The sequence below is a fragment of the Colias eurytheme genome, chromosome 8 (assembly GCF_061535395.1).
Source record: "Colias eurytheme isolate Ceu_HAF_F1 chromosome 8, ilColEury1 Martin Lab GWU primary, whole genome shotgun sequence".
Classification (NCBI taxonomy): Eukaryota; Metazoa; Arthropoda; class Insecta; order Lepidoptera; family Pieridae; genus Colias; species Colias eurytheme.
In genome coordinates this window covers 11,741,084-11,765,325 of record NC_142987.1, presented here as the reverse complement: position 1 = coordinate 11,765,325, position 24,242 = coordinate 11,741,084, and the positions used below count along the sequence as shown (strand labels likewise).

At 33.9% G+C, this 24,242-nt stretch overlaps 1 protein-coding gene and 2 long non-coding RNA genes across 3 annotated transcripts; 2 read left to right on the top strand and 1 right to left on the bottom strand.

Annotated features, from left to right (window-relative positions):
• Positions 1–1,708: 1,708 nt before the first annotated feature.
• LOC149906814 (uncharacterized) lies at positions 1,709–2,679 on the bottom strand. Its single transcript, XR_016457037.1, has 2 exons — positions 2,331–2,679; positions 1,709–1,898 (listed from the first exon to the last, which is right to left on the bottom strand). It is a non-coding gene; the product is annotated as an uncharacterized LOC149906814 (long non-coding RNA).
• On the top strand, positions 2,678–3,628 carry LOC149906813 (uncharacterized). Its single transcript, XR_016457038.1, has 2 exons — positions 2,678–3,006; positions 3,439–3,628. It is a non-coding gene; the product is annotated as an uncharacterized LOC149906813 (long non-coding RNA).
• Positions 3,629–4,705: 1,077 nt separating this feature from the next.
• LOC149906812 (putative aconitate hydratase, mitochondrial) lies at positions 4,706–23,623 on the top strand. Its single transcript, XM_090104983.1, has 16 exons — positions 4,706–4,956; positions 5,230–5,310; positions 5,449–5,592; positions 7,652–7,843; positions 8,195–8,381; positions 9,385–9,471; positions 17,849–18,027; positions 18,297–18,419; positions 18,761–18,958; positions 19,465–19,584; positions 19,973–20,153; positions 20,417–20,566; positions 20,894–21,095; positions 21,671–21,889; positions 22,351–22,480; positions 23,116–23,623. Exons 1-16 carry the CDS (start codon positions 4,924–4,926, stop codon positions 23,248–23,250), a joined length of 2,361 nt encoding a protein of 786 aa, XP_089961109.1. The 5' UTR covers positions 4,706–4,923; the 3' UTR covers positions 23,251–23,623.
• The last annotated feature ends 619 nt before the right edge of the window (positions 23,624–24,242 follow it).

Sequence of the window (24,242 nt, the reverse complement as noted above, 5' to 3'; positions counted from 1 at the left end):
GTTACCAACCTACTATCGAGCTATCTACTCTTTATGGGCATCGATTATACTTTTGTATTTTTGCCTAGGAATAATAATTATACACCGAGCTTGGTTTAATTTTAAGTACTATAAGGGTCTATAAATGCCTAGTTATTTTTTCATAAGTAAAACAAAATAATTAGAATACTATCAATTAATCGTTTTAAACTAGTCTTCATTAAATTAATTGATTGCGGCTGTTTTCCAATTACAGAGCATAATGCGACTCAGTGCCGCACAATGCCGAATTATGCTGATGCTTATTTGGAACATGAAACGCACCAGCAGGTTGCGCTAACCTGTGGTGCTAAAGGCGTATTCAGAAAGAAAGCTTGAAACTTATAAGCGCTTATAAGCATAAGCGCTTATAAGCGCTTATAAGTTTCAAGCTTTCTTTCTGAATACGCCCTAACGTTCAGTGTTGAAAAAAAAAATATTCATAGAGTTAGCAATAACCTCATTAATATACATAATAATTGGTTGAAAAATATTTACGGTCATTTTAAGTAATTTGGATTTTGATTATTTCATTAACATTTTTTTCAATGTTTGTACCTTCATCCATACTTATATTTATTTTTTAACACAATTTGAATTAACTTTGATTATTTCGAAAAAACTACAATGAAACGAAAGCTTTAAATTTTTTTCCAACAATTAATAAATACTAACGATAAATCGATTGCACGCATCAATTCACGCGCATTACTTTTTCTAGTGCTCGATTGTGCGAGTTGCTGTAGTTGGAACCTCAGAGGAATAAACCCTCAGAGGAATAAACCTATAGAGTACTTGTATCGAGCGTATACAATTTACATATATTTGTTTCTCTCTATCTAAAGAAAACGTCGTATGAAAGAATGAGATAGCTATAGACTACAAGCTACGTTTCAACATAGTCATGGCACCACTTTTACTATAGGTACGTATTTAGATAGATAGAAGGTGATAGTGATGGGATGTGCTTCCATCGATAAAATCGTGAATGCATTTTGCATTTACGGTTTCGTGAAATAATAAATAATAAAAAAAAAACAAAATTAATCATAAATTTCAGTTGAATACATTATTTGTTTAATCCTACGAATATAATAAATGCGAAATTATGCGAGAATGGATAACTTTCTCTTTCACTGCTGAACTGATTACAATGAAATTTTGTACATACACACATAGGATAGGTTTTATACCGGAAATCCCACGTGAACGGGAACTGTGCGGGATTTTCTTTAAAAACGCGGGCGGAAAGCTAGTATATTTTAAAATAAATTTTAAAACTTGAAATGTAACTAATTTAAAATAAAGATCAATAAAGTTAAAGGAGTGAGGAGAAAGGCACAGTCAGCATGAATTTTAACCAGTTCATAAAAGGACAGTCTTAAAGAAAACATTTTCCTTACATCCTACTAATAAAGCGAAAGTTTGTGAGGATGGATGTTTGTTACTCTTTCACGCGAATACTACTAAACCGATTACAATGAAATTTGGAAAAATTACTTTTGATCCCGTAAATCCCACAGGAATGGGAACTATGCGGGTTTTTCTTTGAAAACGCATGTATATTAAGTATGTATTTCAATAGTAGTTTCTCATCTATGAGAACTGTCATTTAATCAACCGTTTAATTTTCACATAGTTACACATTTAAAGTAATTATGTGTAAAAAAAATTCCAAATAAAAATTCACTCACACACAAATGTATTTATTATCTAAAGGAACAAAAAAAACGTAAGCGTAAGATTGCACAATTCTTCTAGAGTATCCATCTTGATAACACGCAGGCTCGAAATGCAGTGAACACAATCTAGCAAATTTCGACGGCGTCCAATCTACACGTCTCATGTTTTATACCCATTATTTATTTAGCTCTGGAAATCTAAAACAAAATGAATTTATTAATAATCTAAAAGAGAAACAACAAACTAAACAGATAAGTCAAATAAAACAACCACGTGGTATTTTTTATTTTCCTGCTGTAGAAAATTTACATCTATTATTTGCTACAACAACTACATATAAATCTGATATAAGAAACAAAATAAATAAATCAACGTCAATATGAAATAGATTTTTTGTCATAAATCGATAATATACGCTAGATGTGTTACAACACTACGGTGGTAAACAAAATGCCAAACGTGATAATATTGTGACATTTTTTAAAAATTATTTAATTCTTTTGTATTCCACAACCCCATAAAGTGGGTAAATGTTACAGTTACAACATAAACTTATAAAAAAGCGCTTGATAAAACCTTCAAATAGGGTTAGAACATAAATATTTATCAATTTGCTGAAAATCACTTACCGATGGAAAGATATTTTTTCATTGTTTTCATCCAAAACTCCCATTCGACTAGTAATAGCCGGTAGCTAAACATACAATAGTCATTTTAGCACACTGACAAATAAAAAGAAACACTATACACTTTATATTTTCTAAATATTTCGTTAAAAACACTTGACGCACCGAGACCTCCAGCTGGAAGGCAAACAAAACTTAGCCGGCGCGCTACGTTTGAAGACAGTGCAGATACTCTATCGCTATCTCAATCTGACTTATGCTGTTATTGACTAAGAGTAAGTAGATTAGAAAATATGTATTTTGTTCTGTCTCAATATAAGAACTCTATAGGTTTATTCCTCTGAGAATAAACCTATAGAGTTCTTATATTGAGACAGAACAAAATACATATTTTCTAATCTACTTACTCTTAGTCAATAACAGCATAAGTCAGATTGAGATAGCGATAGAGTATCTGCACTGTCTTCAAACGTAGCGCGCCGGCTATGTTTTGTTTGCCTTCCAGCTGGAGGTCTCGGTGCGTCAAGTGTTTTTAACGAAATATTTAGAAAATATAAAGTGTATAGTGTTTCTTTTTATTTGTCAGTGTGCTAAAATGACTATTGTATGTTTAGCTACCGGCTATTACTAGTCGAATGGGAGTTTTGGATGAAAACAATGAAAAAATATCTTTCCATCGGTAAGTGATTTTCAGCAAATTGATAAATATTTATGTTCTAACCCTATTTGAAGGTTTTATCAAGCGCTTTTTTATAAGTTTATGTTGTAACTGTAACATTTACCCACTTTATGGGGTTGTGGAATACAAAAGAATTAAGTAATTTTTAAAAAATGTCACAATATTATCACGTTTGGCATTTTGTTTACCACCGTAGTGTTGTAACACATCTAGCGTATATTATCGATTTATGACAAAAAATCTATTTCATATTAACGTTGATTTATTTATTTTGTTTCTTATATCAGATTTATATGTAGTTGTTGTAGCAAATAATAGATGTAAATTTTCTACAGCAGGAAAATAAAAAATACCACGTGGTTGTTTTATTTGACTTATCTGTTTAGTTTGTTGTTTCTCTTTTAGATTATTAATAAATTCATTTTGTTTTAGATTTCCAGAGCTAAATAAATAATGGGTATAAAACATGAGACGTGTAGATTGGACGCCGTCGAAATTTGCTAGATTGTGTTCACTGCATTTCGAGCCTGCGTGTTATCAAGATGGATACTCTAGAAGAATTGTGCAATCTTACGCTTACGTTTTTTTTGTTCCTTTAGATAATAAATACATTTGTGTGTGAGTGAATTTTTATTTGGAAATTTTTTTACACATAATTACTTTAAATGTGTAACTATGTGAAAATTAAACGGTTGATTAAATGACAGTTCTCATAGATGAGAAACTACTATTGAAATACATACTTAATATACATGCGTTTTCAAAGAAAAACCCGCATAGTTCCCATTCCTGTGGGATTTACGGGATCAAAAGTAATTTTTCCAAATTTCATTGTAATCGGTTTAGTAGTATTCGCGTGAAAGAGTAACAAACATCCATCCTCACAAACTTTCGCTTTATTAGTAGGATGTAAGGAAAATGTTTTCTTTAAGACTGTCCTTTTATAAACTTGTTAAAATTCATGCTGACTGTGCCTTTCTCCTCACTCCTTTAACTTTATTGATCTTTATTTTAAATTAGTTACATTTCAAGTTTTAAAATTTATTTTAAAATATACTAGCTTTCCGCCCGCGTTTTTAAAGAAAATCCCGCACAGTTCCCGTTCACGTGGGATTTCCGGTATAAAACCTATCCTATGTGTGTATGTACAAAATTTCATTGTAATCGGTTCAGCAATGAAAGAGAAAGTTATCCATTCTCGCATAATTTCGCATTTATTATATTCGTAGGATTAAACAAATAATGTATTCAACTGAAATTTATGATTAATTTTGTTTTTTTTTTTATTATTTATTATTTCACGAAACCGTAAATGCAAAATGCATTCACGATTTTATCGATGGAAGCACATCCCATCACTATCACCTTCTATCTATCTAAATACGTACCTATAGTAAAAGTGGTGCCATGACTATGTTGAAACGTAGCTTGTAGTCTATAGCTATCTCATTCTTTCATACGACGTTTTCTTTAGATAGAGAGAAACAAATATATGTAAATTGTATACGCTCGATACAAGTACTCTATAGGTTTATTCCTCTGAGGTTGGAACATTCAACGTTAAGCATTATGCCGCATAATGCGCTCTAGTGCTGTGTTCAACACGTGATAAAATGTGAAACATGCTGAGGAAACATGCCTATAAACTGGCAGCTGTCTGCTGTCATATCGCCAACAGCTGCCAAGTGCCAATTGCCATAGCCACCATACTTTGCTCCAGCTCCACAGCTTTGCTCCGCCAAATATATTTCGCTCGGTGGATGGTCGTGCGCGCGGCCAATTAATTATTAATTTATTTAATAATATTTAAATTGTACAGTGTACAAGTTTAACAAAAATAGATGCTGCCTAAATTTAATTAATTCTAAAATTAAGCCTTAATATTTTTATCGGTATCATATTTGGGGTCCGGCAACCATGGCTCACTGTATGAGAGTTTTGCATGGCCAGGTAAGATATACGTTTTATATCCACGTTCCACGAGTAATAAATTTATTATTATAATGAACTCGTTCAATGGTCATGATTTATCTCGATCAGTTTGTTTACTATTTTATCATCGGAGACACCATTAGTGATAACTACTGAATGAGAGGTCACATATTTGAGGTCAGTTTTGGTTACCTCTGCTGTAATTGCTATCGCTTTCTCGTTAATTTGCGTTAGTTATCCAGTTCGCACTGGATAGTAAGCGCGAGGATGTTCAGTTTGTTGTTTTTTCAGGGTGGCAGGACGAGAACCGTTCTCTTGGAGATCCAGCAAAGATGCTTCAGCGTGTCCCCGCTTACCGCCGCAGCGGCCCAGGTACTTCCATCCCCGAAAAATGTGATTTTGTACAAGTTTTCTGTGATACAGTGACATTGTTATGTAATCAATGCAAGTGCGAAAAATACGATTTGCGACGATTATATTGTGTTCTAAGTGAGCTAATATGTTTTTTAGGTCGCTATGTCGAAGTTCGACAAGGCTCCTTTGCCCTACGAGAAGTTGACGAAAAATTTAGAGGTGGTTAAGAAAAGGTTAGGTCGGGATATGACCTTGTCTGAAAAAGTTTTATACTCTCATCTCGATGACCCTAAAGGACAGGTAAGGAAAAATTGATAAATGACTTTGACACACTTGCTTTTGATAATAAGGATAAATTTTGGAGAGCACTTGTTTTTTGAATTTTAAGTTGTTTATATTTGGTACTTTTTTTTTGTAAGTAATTTGTGTATGTCTTTGAAATGCAAACAGATTACATTTATTTATAAAAGCATTTTCATTATTTTAATGACTTCTTGCAAGTACTTATGAGTTATGTATTGGCTTGGCAGTATATAAATATTTAAATTACCGTTAAGAGTTGAACAAAATCCAATATGATTGCAATGAATGTAAAACGTAATAAAACATTTTTATTTTGGATTGAATACCTATTGAAAAAGATTTTCTTAAAAAAAAGTATTTGAAACATGACTGTATGATACAAATTAGGGATGTAACGATACCGATACCGATACCGATATATCGGCCGATATATCGGCAAGCCGATATATCGGTATCGCCGATAATAAATCAACCGATACCGATATTTTTTTATTAAATTTTTTCTTTTATTTCTGTTTCTGTAATAGTGTTAAGGAAGAGCGGAACCTCCTGACACAAGCATTTTATTTGCTTACTAGGAGTGTTCCAATCACAAATTTGTTTATGTAAAGGAAAGAAAGAAATAATTTTGAATTTTTTTAGTTTTTAACGTGATAACGTTTTTAAAATCGTTTTAGTCGGGTGACATGTTCATAAACTTGTGTCACACCAAAACCTCACGAGCGCGATCGCAGGTATAACGAGAGAGAGACGGACCGATCTCCCGTTTCATCTCGAGCGCTGCCACTGCATTATGTTATCACGTAAACATCTCGATCGTAAACCTACTTTACAAACAACCAATTTTTTTGATATCAAATAATTCAAAAACCCGCGCCCAATGAACGATGCGGGAGGCCGCCCGCGCGTGCGCACTTTGTTTTCTGAAAAAACTCTACCAATAGTAAACTTTTATTAGGTACTGATTGTATGTGTATTACTTAAAGTTTAACTGACTTCGTAAAATAATAATACTAAAATAAATGGTTTTGTTGTTTTTTGATTTGGCATTTTTATTTAAAAGAATACGATTAACAGTTGTCTCTGTTAAATGTTGGTAACTTTTTATGCATAATTCACTATTTATTTTTCTACCAAGCCATCGATATCGGTATCGGTATCGGTATCGCCGATACATTACTACAAATATCGGTATCGGTATCGTATCGGCAAAATCATGTATCGTTACATCCCTAATACAAATGTTCTAAACAATGTTACAATCATGTTAAGTATAAGAATAAACAAATAGATCTTTATAAGAAGCTAAATAAACATACTGTGAAAAAAAACTCAGGATAAATATTGTGCCAAAATTCAAAACAATAATTCTAATAACTTGAGAATCCAGCTTTAAATCTTAATTTACTTTGGAAATAAAACAAAAGTTAAGATATAAAAATATTATGAAATGGGATTTAATTCTTCAATATTTGATAAAATATTGTATGTCATTAATTATTCTTTTCACTGATTAATCCAGTGTAAGATTATTTGATAATCTATGAATTTTTTCCAATCTAATTAAATTCCAATTCCAAAAGAATGTATGCCTTCAATCTATAGAGATATACAATAATAAGTTGCAGATCCAATGTCATAAACTACACCTATCCTATGATCCTTCATTTTTAACTCAATAACAAAATAAACTCGTTTCCTTCACTACTCTATAATGAACAACTATGTTTTATTAATTTTATTTCATTGAAAACTCAACAAACATCCCAATTGTTAGTTTGCATCAACCATTTTTCATTCCTTATCAATAACTAGCTTTCCACCCGCAGCTTCGCCCGCGCAGTCAAAGAAAAACCCGCATAGTTCCCGTTCCCGTGGGATTTCCGGGATAAAACCTATCCTATTTCCCAGGGTAAAAAGTAGCCTATGTCCTTTCTCGGGTATATCAAAATAATTCTATACCAAATTTCATACAAATTGGTAGTTAAGGCGTGATTGAGTAACAGACAGACAGACAGAGTTACTTTCGCATTTATAATATTAGTATGGATAACAGGAGATCGAGCGAGGCACCAGCTACCTCCGTCTCCGCCCCGACCGCGTGGCCATGCAGGATGCGACCGCACAGATGGCCATGTTGCAGTTCATCTCATCTGGTCTGCCGACTGTGGCTGTGCCTTCCACTATTCATTGTGACCACTTGATTGAAGCGCAGATTGGCGGTGTAAAGGATCTGGCTAGAGCTAAGGTATTTGTTAGATTTATTAAGAAACTAAAACTTTTTTGTAAAGTTTCATTTTGTGTAGTTTTGAGCTACTAAAAATTGTCTTAAAAAATATTATTGTCGTAAAAAAATTAAGAAAAGTATATGGATTCATTTTTTAATTAATTTTTATCAACTTATTCCACAATAGTTCTCCAAAAACGACACAATAATACCTTTTTATATACAGAATTATATACCTACAAAAAAAATATATATAAAAATTTTGTTAATCATGATAAGTACATATTATTAGAAAAATGGCATATTGTAATGGTATATTTACTCATTAGAAAAGCTTTATACCTCACATAACTACTATCAATCTATACCTAGGATATCAACAAAGAGGTATACAAGTTCCTGGAAACCGCGGGGGCCAAGTACGGCGTGGGTTTCTGGAAGCCAGGGTCTGGTATCATCCATCAGATCATCCTGGAGAACTATGCCTTCCCCGGTCTGCTGATGATTGGTACCGACTCGCACACACCTAATGGAGGTGGTCTTGGAGGACTGTGTATTGGTTAGTATAATTTTTAATGTGAAACTTTTATTACATCGTCTCAAACTTTTTGGTCTGTGTAACGATAATTTTGTGCCTGAGTTTCATTTTTACCGTGGTTTCATAAAACCACACAACATTTTTTTAATGTTGTGTTACTAAATTATTTTTTTTATTTGATTTATATGTTAATTTGGGTAGTGTGAAGATCGCTGATAAGCAATAAGGTCCCTTTAATAAATTTCATACAGAACTGATCAGCTGTTTTTGTGTGAAAGAGTAACAAATACACATTGATATATTCTTATAAACACTCGCGTTTATAATATACTAGCTTACCGCCCGCGGCTTCGCCCGCTTTGTCTAAAACCTAATAAATTATATACTAAAACCTTCCTCTTGAATCACTCTATCTATTACAAAAAACCGCATCAAAATCCGTTGCGTAGTTTTAAAGATTTAAGCATACATAGGGACATAGGGACAGAAAAAGCGACTTTATTTAATACTATGTAGTGAAGTTGGGTAGTTTGAAGATCGCTGATAAGAAATTAGGTCTATTTGACAGATTTCAGGGCTGATCAGGGGCCGTATTATGACCTCTTATTTCCAGACAATTTACGCCGTGAATTGAACTGACTGGCAAATATTGATTTTGTGTAATACAGCACTATATATTTAAATTGAAACCCGTTTCGCGTTGTCACGGCATCACGTGTGAACGGGTGGACCGATTTCGATAATTATTTTTTTATAATATTCCTTGAAGTACGAGGATGGTTCTTATGGAAAGAAAACATAAACATGTACCATGGGCGAAGCCGGGGCGGACCGCTAGTACAGCAATAAATACACATTCATATATTCTTATAAACTTTTGCATTTATAATATTAGAAGAAAACTCATAGGTCAAATCAAATTAATAATTTTTTGTCTATTTTAAATTTTCCAATTATTTGTACTACTAGAAATTGAAAAAATATACATACTTATAAAAAAAATACATACTTATATCTTATGCAGGTGTTGGTGGTGCTGATGCTGTAGACGTGATGGCCGACATCCCATGGGAACTTAAGTGCCCTAAAGTTATCGGAGTCAAGCTTACTGGTAAGTCACTTTTTAACTAATTGTCCATGAATATGTCCCTTCTAGCAAGTGGAATGAAATTATTTTGACTAAAATATGTACTACTAGCTGCTCCCCGCGGTTTCACCCGCGAGGCTCCACTCCTGTTGGTCGTAGCGTGCCTATAGCCTTCCTCGATAAATGGGCTATCTAACACTGAAAGAATTTTTCAAATCGGACCAGTAGTTCCTGAGATTAGCGCGTTCAAACAAACAAACAAACTTCAGCTTTATAATATTAGTATAGATTTATATAGGAAATTTTTATGAGGAAGACATGTATTTTATTAAATGCTATATAGCCAGAGGCTTAAAAATAGCACAGGTATGCATTTAAGACTTGTTCTCGCCTCAATTGCACAATTTAGCATTGTATAGTTGAGAGCCCTTACAATCATTAAAGTATTGTTACTTGAAGTCCTGACTTCCATCGTGGTGGAAAAGGAATAAAAAGACATCTCTTCAAATTAACATTAGCCGCGTATTTCACAATTTCGCTTCAATTGTTTTTGCTTATAGTCCGGGATACATCGCCCATTTTTGCAAGTGATTACTATCAAGCTAATTTTTCGTGAGTAGCTTTATTTTGATGAGATGCCCAATAATTTCATGTACGAAACTCTCGATTGTGGTAGCTTACAGAGGTAACAAGGATAAAAATTTTTGATTTGACGGTTCTCAAATATTTATTACGCAATTTGTAGGACAATATGTCTGTTGAATTATATAAGTATTAAATAAGTGAAAATAAAAAAATCAGCTGGTTAGTAATCATTTATGATGACTTCGTTATCGATACACCAGTGGGTCGACACTTAGAACATCGTTTTGGTTAGGCTTGCATTATCAAGCAATTTTAAACTTCATTCCATTGACATAGAGTTCAAATTATTTTGTACTTTTCCAAGACCTAAGGTCAAGTCTGGCTTGCCAACATTTAGAAAAAATAAAAATATTTCTAATGTTGGCCTCTCCGATGTAATCATATAATAAAAGATTTAATATTTTAGTTTTAATTATTTATTATTATTTCTTCTTTTTTTTTTAAACCTTATTTTTGTACATTTTAATTTTAAGCTAGTACATTAATAAATTATTTCTTTCTTTCTTCAATTTCTTGTCAATGGTTAAGACTTAAGCATAGACAACGTCTTGATGTTGATTTGTTGTTTGAAATTTGAATTCAAAATGGCGTTTTATTTTATTGTTTTGGTGGATGTTTACAAAGTTTGTTCTTCGTATATCGTAAATTTTGTTATTTACTCAGTTAATGTACAGTACATTTTTTAATTTGTAATATTTCTGCCAAAAGTGAAAAAAGAAGAAAAAGTGTTATATTGTGTACCTAAACAATGTTAAAATCTTTGTGTGTAATAATTGTGATTTGTGACTAAATATTTGCAATATGTACCCAATGACTGTTCTATAAGGAAGATAAAACATAATAATTACATAACAATTTATGAGAAAACGTCTCCACGTCATGTTCTGGCTGTAGAATCAATTGGACGAGATATTATTATGTCCAAAGAAAACAACGGCTTCTTCATATACAATTCCAATATGGCGATCCGAACGGCAACGATATATTGGTATCGAAATTTAGAACGAGATTTAATAGAAATCCCGCAAAATATTTCAAGGAAAAGTATAAAATGTGAATCTAGTTGTATTCACATAATATTTAAGCCGTATTCAGTCCTACATGCCTAAATAAAGATATTCAGTAAAATTCAAATGGAATTACTTATCCATTTTTGCTGATAAGTAATAGTGAGTTTTAATATTATATACTTAAAAATGTTATTATGTAATTAATATTATAATAAACTTATTCATCTACATTGTTGTTTTATTTTTAATTTCCTATAAATTTGAATATATGGATGAGAATTAGTAGTGTTGTTACCCAGCATCGATAATTTTATCGATATCGATATGAAGTTTTATCGATACTAGCACTCATAAAGAGACATCACTAGCAACGTCTACTTTTTAAATGTTGGCAGCAATGTGGGTCATGTTTGACGTAAATTTTTCATAGGTTGGTATATAAGATTTGACCTAAGTAATACATGCATATGTGTGCGTGAGCTCGAAATCGAAGTACTGAGTGCCGTCTCTTACTATATTACTTGCTCTGTGTCGATACACATTGGAAAGGGGGACTCTTTGATCAAACCATAGATTTTGTAGGACAAATATTTTTTCGAATAATTTAGATAATTATCTTGAGATTGAACATAAAAAAAAAATATTCAGTTAGTAATTAATATTTGAGAACCATCAAATCAAAATATTTTATCCTTGTTTCCTCTGGTAGCTACCACAATCGAGAGTTTTGTACATGAAATTATTGGGCATCTCATCAAAATAAAGCTACTCACGAAAAATTAGCTTGATAGTAATCACTTGCAAAAATGGGCGATGTATCCCGGACTATTAATCGAGGAACAAACAACACTACCGTTTATTAAAAACTAGATTTCCGATTTTCAAAGAAAAAAAAATTGTCAATAAATAGAAAAAAAAATAAGTTCTAATTGTGTTCTAAATTCGTTTTGATTTCAAATCGTGAAAGTGAACGTGACATTCTAAATTCAAACAAATAAATATGCAATAACATTCCATTCATAGAACTTTTGCTCATTGAATCAACATCTTCAAACTTGCAAGTAAAATAGACCTTATTTCTATGAAAATAAGGGCCAAGGTAGGATCTAAATTGATTTAATAGAAATTGTAGACGAAAATAAATGCAGTGTTGTGTGGCGAAGTGCCAATTTGTCAATGCTATGTGTTTTATGTTTATATTTTTATATCTATAAATTAATCGTGTTTATTATAATACAATGTTAATCTATACTTTAATATTATAAATGCGAAAGTAACCTGTCTGTCTGTTACTCAATGACGCCTTAACTACTGAACCAATTTGCATGAAATTTGGTATATAGAGATATTATGATACCCGAGAAAGGACACTACTTTTTCCCCGGGACATAGGATAGGTTTTATCCCGGAAATCCCACGGTAACGGGAAGTATAAGGGTTTTTCTTTGACTGCGCGGGCGAAGCCGCGGGAGGAAAGCTATTATGAAATAAAACGTTTTTGTATGTAACACACCTAATAAAATTCAGGTATATCTAGTATTTTAGATCGGTAATACTTTTATTCTATATGTTGTGTGCATATCTATAATAGATATGCACACAACATATAATTTATAGAGTATCACACTTCATTTAAATCTGTTTAGCAGTTTCATGTTATTGAAAAGTCACGTTTGTAAGAATACTGAGTTAGATTGAAAAATAAAACTGAAGATATAGAGGTGAATGACCTTTTGTATATGAAATTTGAATGTACCTACTCATGTACTCAAAATTCAAGTTGGTCTTGTATGTATCGAAAAGTTTTTTTTTTTTATATAATTGAGTATTCATTGTGACTTTATCAGTTAGTAATTGTATCTATATAAAATTTATAAGATTTTCGTATGTTGTTAGCTTTTATAGTCAAATCCATATCGATATATTTATAATTTTTATATTTGTAGACTAGCTGTGCCCGGTAGTTTTACCCGCAGTACTCCGCCGCTACTGTTGGTCTTAGCGTGATGGTATATAGCCTATAGCATTCCTCGATAAATAGGCTATCTAATACCCAAAGAATTTTTTAAATCGGACCAGTAGTTCCTGAGATTAGCGCGATCAAACAAACAAATTCTTCAGCTTTTCAATATTCATATAATTAATTATATACTAAAACGTTCCTCTTGAACCACTCTATCTATTTCAAAGAAACCGTATCAAAATCTGTTGTGTAGTTTCAAATATTTAAGCATACATATAGGAACAGAGAAAGCGAAGAGTATAGATACCATATGAATTATGACTCATATTTTACACGTTTCCTAATGAACCTGCGACCTCTGATCTATAGATATGCATTATCCACTGCACTATTATGATGTCTGCTTTAATATGATAATATTCATTAATAGTTAATTAACTATAATGAATTAAGTTGTTATAATTAATTTTATTAATGAGCCATTTGTTATGGAAAATTATTCACACAGAAATTCTGACTTTAATGTTTATAATAATTCACACTTAGAATAAAGTTCTTAGTCGGTGAACCTATTTATAATTTTATAATTGTACTTTAAAATTACCTATTTATAATTGTATTTTCAGTAATTTTCCTGCCTCTCAATTATAATCAAAATCCATAAAGCAGGTTCAATTAAATTAAATGTGAAAATTTTCATTAACATCCGGTGCGTAGTTTCGGAGATTAGCGCGGACAAACATCCTGACGCAAAATAATTATATCAATAACTAGCGGTCCGCCCCGGCTTCGCCCGTGGTACATATGAAAAATAGATGTTGGTCGATTCTCAGACTTACCCGATATGCACAGAAAATTTCATGAGAATCGGTCCACCCGTTTCGGAGGAGTATGCAGACTAACATTGTGACACGAGAATTTTATATATAAGATATAAAACAGATAAAAGAACAATTTCGAAAGCCAAATTAAATTGAATATGAGTAGAAATATGCCTAACTTCTTTTTAATTTAATTGTGTCAAATTATTATATACATACATATGCTTCTCAGGGCCGTCCTATCGACATTTGATCTTTGCGTAGACAGACGTAGTGCTGTATATGTATAAATATAAATTATATTTTATACGAGTGTAATACGCAGTTCGTTATCAATAGGTACTTATACTCGTGCCGTGTGTCAATGGATGCATGCATTTATAAATGTACTTGAAAAATGGAAATATATTTCTTATTCCCGAAAATAGTTGATATGTTTTTGGAGCATTTTTGAAATGAAACTTCTTTAGGCGCGTTGAGAGTAAAATATCAAGGTCGCGTCATGGCAATGCCGTCACGTCATGGAGTAATGCGACGATTTTGGTGTTTTTGCATCTTAAGATGTTTCACTTTTGACACGTGTGCTCGGCACACACGATGTTTTTTTTTATTTTTGTTTATATTTGTTTATGTTGTCTTTCAATAACGTAATATGTATTATTATAATCTGTATACAAATGTCTGTTCAAAATCTCCTTACGGTAAAAAATTGGTAGTTCTATTTATGACTGAAGTCACCTTGATAACCCTAGCGTATTTTCAAGATAAGCACATTTGTATAAAAAATGAGTTAATTGGGTTCAACTTTTTTACATTGTTGCAAATACAATAATTTAACTTTTACTATCTCGAAATTTTACTCTCAACGCGCCAAATGAGTCGACCGATAAAACGCATACCTAGTTGATTTTAATAAAAAAAAAACAAGATTATAAGAATATATTTAAAGATATTTATGACCAATTTTTTACAATTTATCGTTGGTCAATTGCAAACTCCCTCAACATTCATAAAATTAATATTATTAACAAAACAATATTATAGAGCAGTGAAATCTTATGCTTTCTATCTATAGATATTTGATAAAACTTTTAATACCCTTCAATTCTATTGACGTTAAATTGAAGCAATAAACATTGACATGATACTATGGTACGGGAGCCAGGAACAGATTTTATGACCAAGTTCCTCACAAGCGGTAATTAGTAAAATGCATCAAAATATAGTATTATGAAGCCTCGTGAACGTCAGCTGGAGCTCGGTTGGGGGGAAGAGCGGTTGTAGCCTCCCGTATCAGCTGACGGTTTTTCCACCAAGATACAGCCAGCTGACCTATATATTTATCCACAGTTACATATAAGCTATCATCAGGTAAATTTTTGTTTGAGAGGAAATCACAGAAAATAAATTTTTCTTTAAATTTAACTTTCATGTTCGAGACACCAGCTGACGTATAATACACCATGTTGTAACCAGCTGATTATTTTTTTTCGTTGAGATATTGGGTTAGCTACAATTTGACAAATTTTTAGCTGAGAGGAAATGAATGAATGAATGTATTTTTTTTCCTACGTGCGTGGGAGGCTACAACCGCTCACCCCCCCAACCGAGCGCCAGCTGACGTTCACGAGGCTTTATAATACTATACTCTGAGGCGTCTGACGAATTATCTCTTAAGAGGAAATAATTAACCAAATTTGCACCTGGCTCCCGTACCTGCAGTGTACTAAACAATAATTTCTTAAAATACATTTATCGCTAGTAGACCGGGAGATACTGACACAAAATTTCGAGTCATTTGTAACAGGATGGCGGTTCTACAGGGGTCTTAGTACGTAATGACAAAAAGAAAAATGATGGTGTGAACGCTGGTACCGGTGGGTTAGTCGCGTGGGCGTTAGTCGAACTCGTCGAAAAAATAGCGAAAGTCAAACGATTTGTAACACAAAAATTTTAGAATTTACCGATAGCCCATAAAAAAGAAGTAGGCGGTAGTGTCATGCCATACTTTTCCGGTATGACTTACAGCCCGCCATACCGACGCGAATGTGTTGAGTTAAAAAAAACAATTATTCAACCATTTGTACCAAGCTAACTTTTGCACAGGTAACCATCGTCGTGCAGCCATTTACGAAAATCGCCATGCCATACTTTTCGGACGATTCCAAATGGTCGCCATACCGCCGAAAATCTGCAAATTTTTTTTATTTCGCCTATCTTTTTGTACCAGTATTGCATTTGGCTTTTTGGAGAGTATTTGATAAAATGTGACCATTATTATATTTGCCATACTTCTAGTAGGGGGAAAAAGTGCTGTCATACTTGAAAAATAAATTTATTATTAATTTATATAAGTGAAGATTTCCAACACCTAGATCTTTGAAATTTTGTATTTATATTCGTTGATCCTCAAACTTACAGGAAAAATAAGTGCCATACTGTTACAAATCGTTTGACTTTCGCTATTTTCCGACGAGTTCGACTAACGCCCACGCGACTAAGCCGCCGGTACCAGCGTTCACACCATCATTTTTCTTTTTGTCATTGCGTACTAAGAACCCTGTAGAACCGCCATCCTGTTACAAATGACTCGAAATTTTGTGTCAGTATCTCCCGGTATATAGAACAAACATTGGAAAAAAGGTGCTCAATGTTTCCGTAGGTTTGCGCAGGCGGTTACGTAAAACAAACATGATAACAAGGTATTGTTCAATGATATGCGCTATCGAGTGTCCTCTTAATGGGCGCAATTGGTTATAACTTATAAGTGTAGGTGTTATATTAATTGAGAGATGCTTTGTGTTTAACCGACTTTAAAAAAGGATGGTGGAACTTAATGCTTCTAATTTTCATTAATCATTGTAAGTTTATAAGGAATTATATACGAATTGTATTTGAGAAATACTTTTGTCAACCATGCTGATCTTACAAAAAAAAATATGAATGTCCTTACGAATTCTGAAGTGAAATAAAAAGATAAAATTTACAAATATTTTTCATAATTATCAAGTATAAGTAATCCGAGGTGATAAAAGATTATAATACATATTTATAAAATTAACCAAAGAAATCCATTGTTTCAAGTAAAAGTTTGTCATCATTCTTGATATCTCGCATTCGCTTTGTAATCTACTGAATCTGATAAAAGAATGATTTACATGACGTAAATATTCAGATATTGTACAACAAGCTATTATCATTGTGCAAGCAATATGAAAATGAAGATACAATTGGGATAAATAACTAGCTGCGCCCCGCGGTTTCATCCGCATGGTTCCGCGCCCGTTCGTCTTAGCGTGATGATGTATAGCCTATAGCTTTCCTCGATAAATGGGCTATCTAACACAGAAAGATTTTTTCAAATCGGATCAGTAGTTCCTGCCCCCCTAGTCAAGTGGCTTTCTGTTAGCGTAGCGTTCAATAGAATAGACTACGAATGTATGAGATTGACGTAACCTGTACGTTTATCTACAGCCTACGTCAATCTCATACATTCGTAGTCTATTCTATTGAACGCTACGCTAACAGAAAGCCACTTGACTAGGGGGGCTGAGATTCAAACAAACGAACAAACTCTTCAGCTTTAATATTAGTGTAGATAAATCACTATAGTCAGTAAGTTACATAAACATAATAAATAGGAACGTTTCATACCTTGAAACGGAACAGATATATGGGATATTACAGATTTATCTGAACAGCGAGTTATAATTAAATAAAAAGTAATTTATTTAAAAATACTAAATGTTATACATTACTGCAAACAGATTTTTTTTTAAATAAATAAGTATTTCTCAAGATTAATTAAACGTGTTTTAAAAAATTAAAGCTTATAAAAATAACACAAGACTAAACACAACACCAGCGATCAGCAAGCGTACAATGACATATATTATAGAACCTAAAAATGTACCATTAATAAATGGAATATTTTTTTAAATCAATTTTTTATCGTTCGCCAGGCAAACTCTCCGGCTGGACGAGCCCCAAAGACGTGATCCTCAAGGTAGCCGGCATCCTCACAGTCAAGGGTGGTACCGGTGCCATAGTGGAGTACCACGGGCCTGGAGTTGACTCCATCTCATGTACCGGCATGGCCACCATCTGTAATATGGGCGCTGAGATCGGTGCTACCACTAGTGTGAGATTTTTTTACATTTTTTGTGATTTTTTGCGATTTTTTGGTCGTCAAAGTGAGGTATAGGTGAAGAGAGGGACAATCGACAAAGTGGAGTACATAATAGATCTTTCAAAAAAGTTATCATATTCCAAAAAAAAATGTGTAAAAAATAATTTATATAATTCAACACTTGCACTTGTACGGCACTGTTATTTTATCTGTTAATACAAATATTTTTGTAAACTGTAAATCTATGAAAAGCTTAGAAATAATGGTTGATATTTAACCAGGTGTTCCCCTACAACTCGCGCATGGAGGCCTACCTCAAGTCGACCGGACGCCAGGGAGTCGCCTCAGCTGCCAACTCGTACAAACACCTTCTCACACCCGACCCTAAGGCACCTTATGATCAGGTAATTATGCAAATTTAAAGATATTAATGGCAGTGGATTTTTTTCTTATTTTTTTGGGAAAATGTTGGTTAGAAGTTGCTCATTGCAATAATGTAAGGGATATGTTCAAATTCAAAAAAGTAAATTATATAATTTAAAGTCTGTTATAGCGTAGAACTGAACATTCTGCAAACAATACATTTGAAAAAGTTTGTTTTTTTGTAGTTCAATTAAATTAAATTATTTGTCTATAGTATATTAACTTTTTTGAGAATTTCATATTTATTGTAACACAAATGGTTCCTATATACAGATTCAAAATGCACTGTCTCATATTATACTAACCAATTCCAAACTTGCAGCTGATCGAAATCGACCTATCAACCCTGGAGCCGCACGTGAACGGACCTTTCACCCCCGACCTTGCAAACCCCATCTCCAAATTAGGTGAAGCAGCCAAAAAGAACGACTGGCCGGTAGATATCCGTGTTGGTCTTATTGGATCCTGTACTAATTCCTCGTATGAGGATATGGGCAGGTGCGCCAGTATTGTGAAAGAGGTGAGTTTGGGATAATAAGATTAGAATTGAGTTAAAAAAAAGTGGAAATTGTCCTTCGAGTCGGATTTGTGGGAGATACTTAGATTTAAGTGTTAGTTTTAAATGTGGACATAGAAATGTATCTTTAAATTTGTTAAATTGTTAAATCAATGAAGCTTTTTAGACTTTCTCTCGTCGGTTGTTTTTGTTATTTTTAATCATTTTATGTTACCTGAAAGTTAAAAATTAAATGATCTTTTTAGTTTTCAATAGCTAAAAGTAAAACAAAGAGAAAAATACGTCAATTTCCATTTTTTTTTAAATAAGTAAAAGTTTTTAATAAAATAAATCATTTTAAACAATTGCCACTTGCCTGTAAAGAAATTCAGTTTAATATTCGGAAATGTAATTCAGTTAAAAACTTGATTAAAGTATAACCTTTGCTTTCACTCTCAGTTTTTTTTTTTTTTTTTTCAATAATATTACTCGTTATTATAATAATTTTAACCCCTACCCCCGTATTACAGGCGCTCAGTCACGGACTAAAATCCAAGATCCCGTTCAACGTGACGCCCGGCTCAGAACAAGTGCGCGCTACCATCGAGCGGGACGGTATTGCACAAACGCTCAGGGACTTTGGTGGCACTGTGAGTTTTGTTTTTGTTTTTTGTTTTTCGTAGTTGGAAGAGGTGGTTTTTGCGAAAATTGAGAGTAGCCGCGCCGCGCGTCTATTGGAGTAAATAGTGATGAGTAATACAGGGGTTAAGAGTAGCGATGGATAAAATTTGTAGTAATTCAAAAATGCATCAGAATTCCCATGGAAATGAAGTAAAACTAGTATTTTTATTTACATTCAAATATCATATATTTTTGTTCAGATAAATTAGTCATTAGCTCTCCCGCTAGAAAAAAAAACTGTTGTTGCTGTCTGCTGGGTCCATTATAAAAGGGACTTGCTTCCGTTTCCATTATTCAGTAACTTAATAAAATAAGCGAGTAATATGTGTATAATATTAAACCTCAACACTTATTTAGGTGTTAGCGAACGCGTGTGGCCCCTGCATCGGGCAATGGGACCGCAAGGATGTCAAGAAAGGCGAGAAGAACACGATAGTGACGTCATACAACCGCAACTTCACCGGCCGCAACGACGCCAACCCGGCGACACACTGCTTCGTCACCAGCCCGGAGCTCGTCACTGCTCTGTCTATTGCCGGTTAGTATATACAGACAGACATACACACGCAGCTACACATACACAGCCACACACACGCAAGCGTGCACACACATGCACGTATGGTTAAATATAATGAAATACGTCACGTTCTTGAAAACATACGCATGGATGGATGATTATGGATGAAGAAGTTAAAAATTGCAGAAAAAGAGCTGAAATTTGTAAGCAAAGCTTAAGCCGTTTCATAACATACCATTCACATTATATAACACTCCATAACCCTACTTGTTTTATTTATGCAGGTCGCCTGGACTTCAACCCGGTGACAGACGAACTCCAAGGGTCTGACGGCAAGAAGTTCAAGCTATCAGACCCGTTCGGCGACGAGCTGCCCACCAAGGGGTTCGACCCCGGACAGGACACATACGAACACCCGCCCGCTGATGGCAGCAGTTAGTATTTGTTTGATATTTAGTGACAAATAAAGTAAGTTTTAAGGAGGGTCAGACGGCAAGAAGTTCATGATGTCGGAAGCTTTCGGCGGATTCATTTTGTAAGAGTTATAAAAGACTTCGAAACAACGGGATAAATGATAAACAAATAATTCACGTTATAAACTAGTAAAAAATTGTCCGAATCCATTATAAACCCCGTGACAAACTCAATCGAAACTATTTAATATAATTTTAAATAAATAAATATCTGCTGATTAATTACCTCTCCGCATAATATTGTGGATAAAAACTAAAATTTAACTTAATTACTAATTCCAACCCCAGAGGTGCAAGTAGACGTGTCTCCCACCTCCGACCGCCTGCAGCTCCTGGAGCCCTTCGACAAGTGGAACGGCAAGGACCTCACGGACCTCACCATCCTCATCAAGGTGAAGGGCAAGTGCACAACGGACCACATTTCGGCTGCCGGACCTTGGCTGAAGTACAGAGGGCATCTGGACAACATCTCCAATAATATGTTTATCACGTGAGTTGAGTATAAATGTGGTAGGAAAAGATTTTGTATGGAATATTGCAATTCATGCTAAGATAAGACTTACCGTTATACTTTCACGCTTAAATGATATCTACATACTTCTTTATAAAAATCGTAAATTTGTTCAAAAAAAAAATTACTTGCAAAATTTAACACGAGTTAAAAATTTCTAAGTTTAAGCAATTTGATTGACTTGAGTGCAAAGCGACGTGTATAATACGATTAATATTCGAATTCTTCAATAAAATTGTAATTACCAATACTTCTCAGTAGACTAGTATTAAAAAAATGCTCATTCATAACTAAGTGAGTTTCCTATTATTACCCACACTGCAACGCCTATTCATAAAAAAATTGTTAAAAGATGAATTAAAATAAAAAAAAGATGGGTCGCACTCCGGGAGTGCCGGCAGAAGTGAAAACTTGTTTATTAACGTTGAGAATGTTTGATATCCATCCGTCTTACGCTTTTTCGATCAGGTCACGTGTCCTGACGCGAGTTTAAGATTTTATACACAACGCCGCTAAAGAAGTTTTCACTTCAAAAAAATATTATCTACCCACAGCGCAACAAACGCTGAAAACGGCGAACTGAACAAGGTCCGCAACCAGCTCACGGGCGAGTGGGGCCCCGTGCCCGCCACAGCGCGCGCCTACAAGGCGGCCGGCACCCCGTGGTGTGTGGTCGGCGATGAGAACTACGGCGAGGGATCTTCCCGGGAACACGCTGCGTTGGAGCCAAGGCATTTGGGCGGCAGAGCCATCATTGTCAAGTCTTTCGCGCGGTAAGTGACATGCTACACACAAAAGGTTACATATGGCATGCAACTCACTACAAGTTACATATTATGATTTATGACATGCTAATCACAAGTTGTAAATGGCATGTTGCACACAACAAGTTACAAATGGCACGCTACACACGAAACTTTTCAAATGACACGCTATACACAACAAGTTGGAAATAGTATGTTTCACTCGACAAGTTACAAATGGCACGCTACACACACCTTGTAACACAAAAAAATGTTGTTTAAAAATTTTTATTCCGTTGTTTATTCCATAATAAAAACTTTAGTCTCCAATATAAACATTGTGAATATGGAAAATTAACTCAATGAAACCTTTACTGTACTATTATTTACTTTTTCTAACAATACTTTAAATAATTATAAACACCATTGGTACAATATTGTTTTCTACACTACTTTTTTAACAACAAATTCATAAACTTTCATTTTTCCAGTATCCACGAGACAAACCTCAAGAAGCAAGGTCTATTACCGCTGACGTTCGCGAACCCGGCCGACTACGACAAGATCCAACCCACGGATAAGATCTCCCTGTTGGGACTCAACGGACTGGCGCCTGGCAAGGTATTGTATTTATTTAAAGTTATATTTAAAGCTTTAGTAAGGAAAACACGAAAAAAAAATTGGTTGTCTGTAAAGTCGGTTTACTGACGATAGTTGAACGTGACAACGACCGATTGTGCTTCTTTCTCGTTCCGCGCTCTCGCTTGCACTTCAAACCTTACATGGAACGCCTCAGAGCGAAGTAACGCCGCATGAGTCATGTTTTTTCGTGCGTGCATCCGGCTCTATCGAATTATAAGACGTTGTCACGTCAATATGTAGAATCGTGTAGTTTTAAAAGTTGAGGATTGATTTTGAGACTTAGATATCCCTAAGTTCAATCAAACGTGTTAAATTAACAAATTAATTGAAATATAAATATCGCATTATCATATTGTAACTTAAACTAACGCATAGTTTTAAACACAGCAAATCAAACAAATATGTAAATTAATAATATTTTTTTAACATTGTATTGGCATTTTTAAAGTACCTACATTGAAATTAACTAAATATGTAATGACGATTCGAAAGTGCTTCTAAAAGAAGTCTAACAATTGAATAAATAAATGTTTGAGTTTGAGTTTTTTTCACGATTTGTGTAAAAAATAACTCCGTATTCTTAGAAATATCCTAAATTTATTGTGTATTCGCAGCCCGTGGAGTGCGAGATCAAGCACAAGGACGGCAGCTCTGAGCGCATCAAGCTGAACCACTCGCTCAACGAGCAGCAGATCGCGTGGTTCCGCGCGGGCTCCGCCCTCAACCGCATGAAGGAGCTCGCCAAGTGAGCGGAGCCCTAGCCCTCCGCCCCACCAGGCAGCAACGTAGCATTAAAAAATAAAAAATCGCCTTCACTTCGAATTTCACCTGTCACTTTTTGCCGCGAAATGAAATGTCAAACTTAGACAATACAGATAATTATTCTAGTTCTAAAATAATGATGTTGATGCATGTTAAATTGTTACCGATTTTAGTACAATTTTCTATGGTAGCGCATTTTTTTATATTGTCGCGGCGTCTGAATCTTACCTAGAGTTGTAGTATAGATGCATATAGAGTTAAGTTCGAACGTTTATTCGATGTATTATAAATCAGTAATTATGTAAGCGAAACTATTTTATTTATGTACATAATTGTTAAAAAATAAAATTACGTACGTAATATGGTTGTTTTTATTCCTGTCATCCCTGTACTCCTAATGGAATAGAGATATTTCAATCATCAAATTCTGAATCTTAAAATAATATAACATTTTTGGTTTATGCGAGTAACATTTAGAATTGAATACAAAGTCAATAAAGTAAATACAGTACATACAGTTAAATATCTCACTTGTTATGTAATCAGCTCATTGTGTACCTAAACACACAGAGATGTATTTAAATGAAGAATGTACTTTGTATCTAGTAATAGTATTATAGTAATAATCAACATCACTATATTTAATCACATTTTACATGTACACAGTAATTACCGATTTACACACGAGTATAGGTGATAGAATATTCAATTACAATAGGTGGTAGGAATTATTGATACAATAAACAAACAAAAATATGTCCTGTTTCATGAATGGAATTGTAAATCTAAGTTTAAAACTTATAGTTAAAATTTATCACTTCCTAAACCACAGGACAGTTCTCTTAATTCAAGGCCGGCGCAGCTGAGAATACAACCGAAAGTTCTAACGCCGCTCCGCGCCGCGCTGTCCCGATTATTCTTTGATCGAGGCATTCGTGTCATTTTAATAAATACCATATTCTCAAACGCCTTCTTGAAG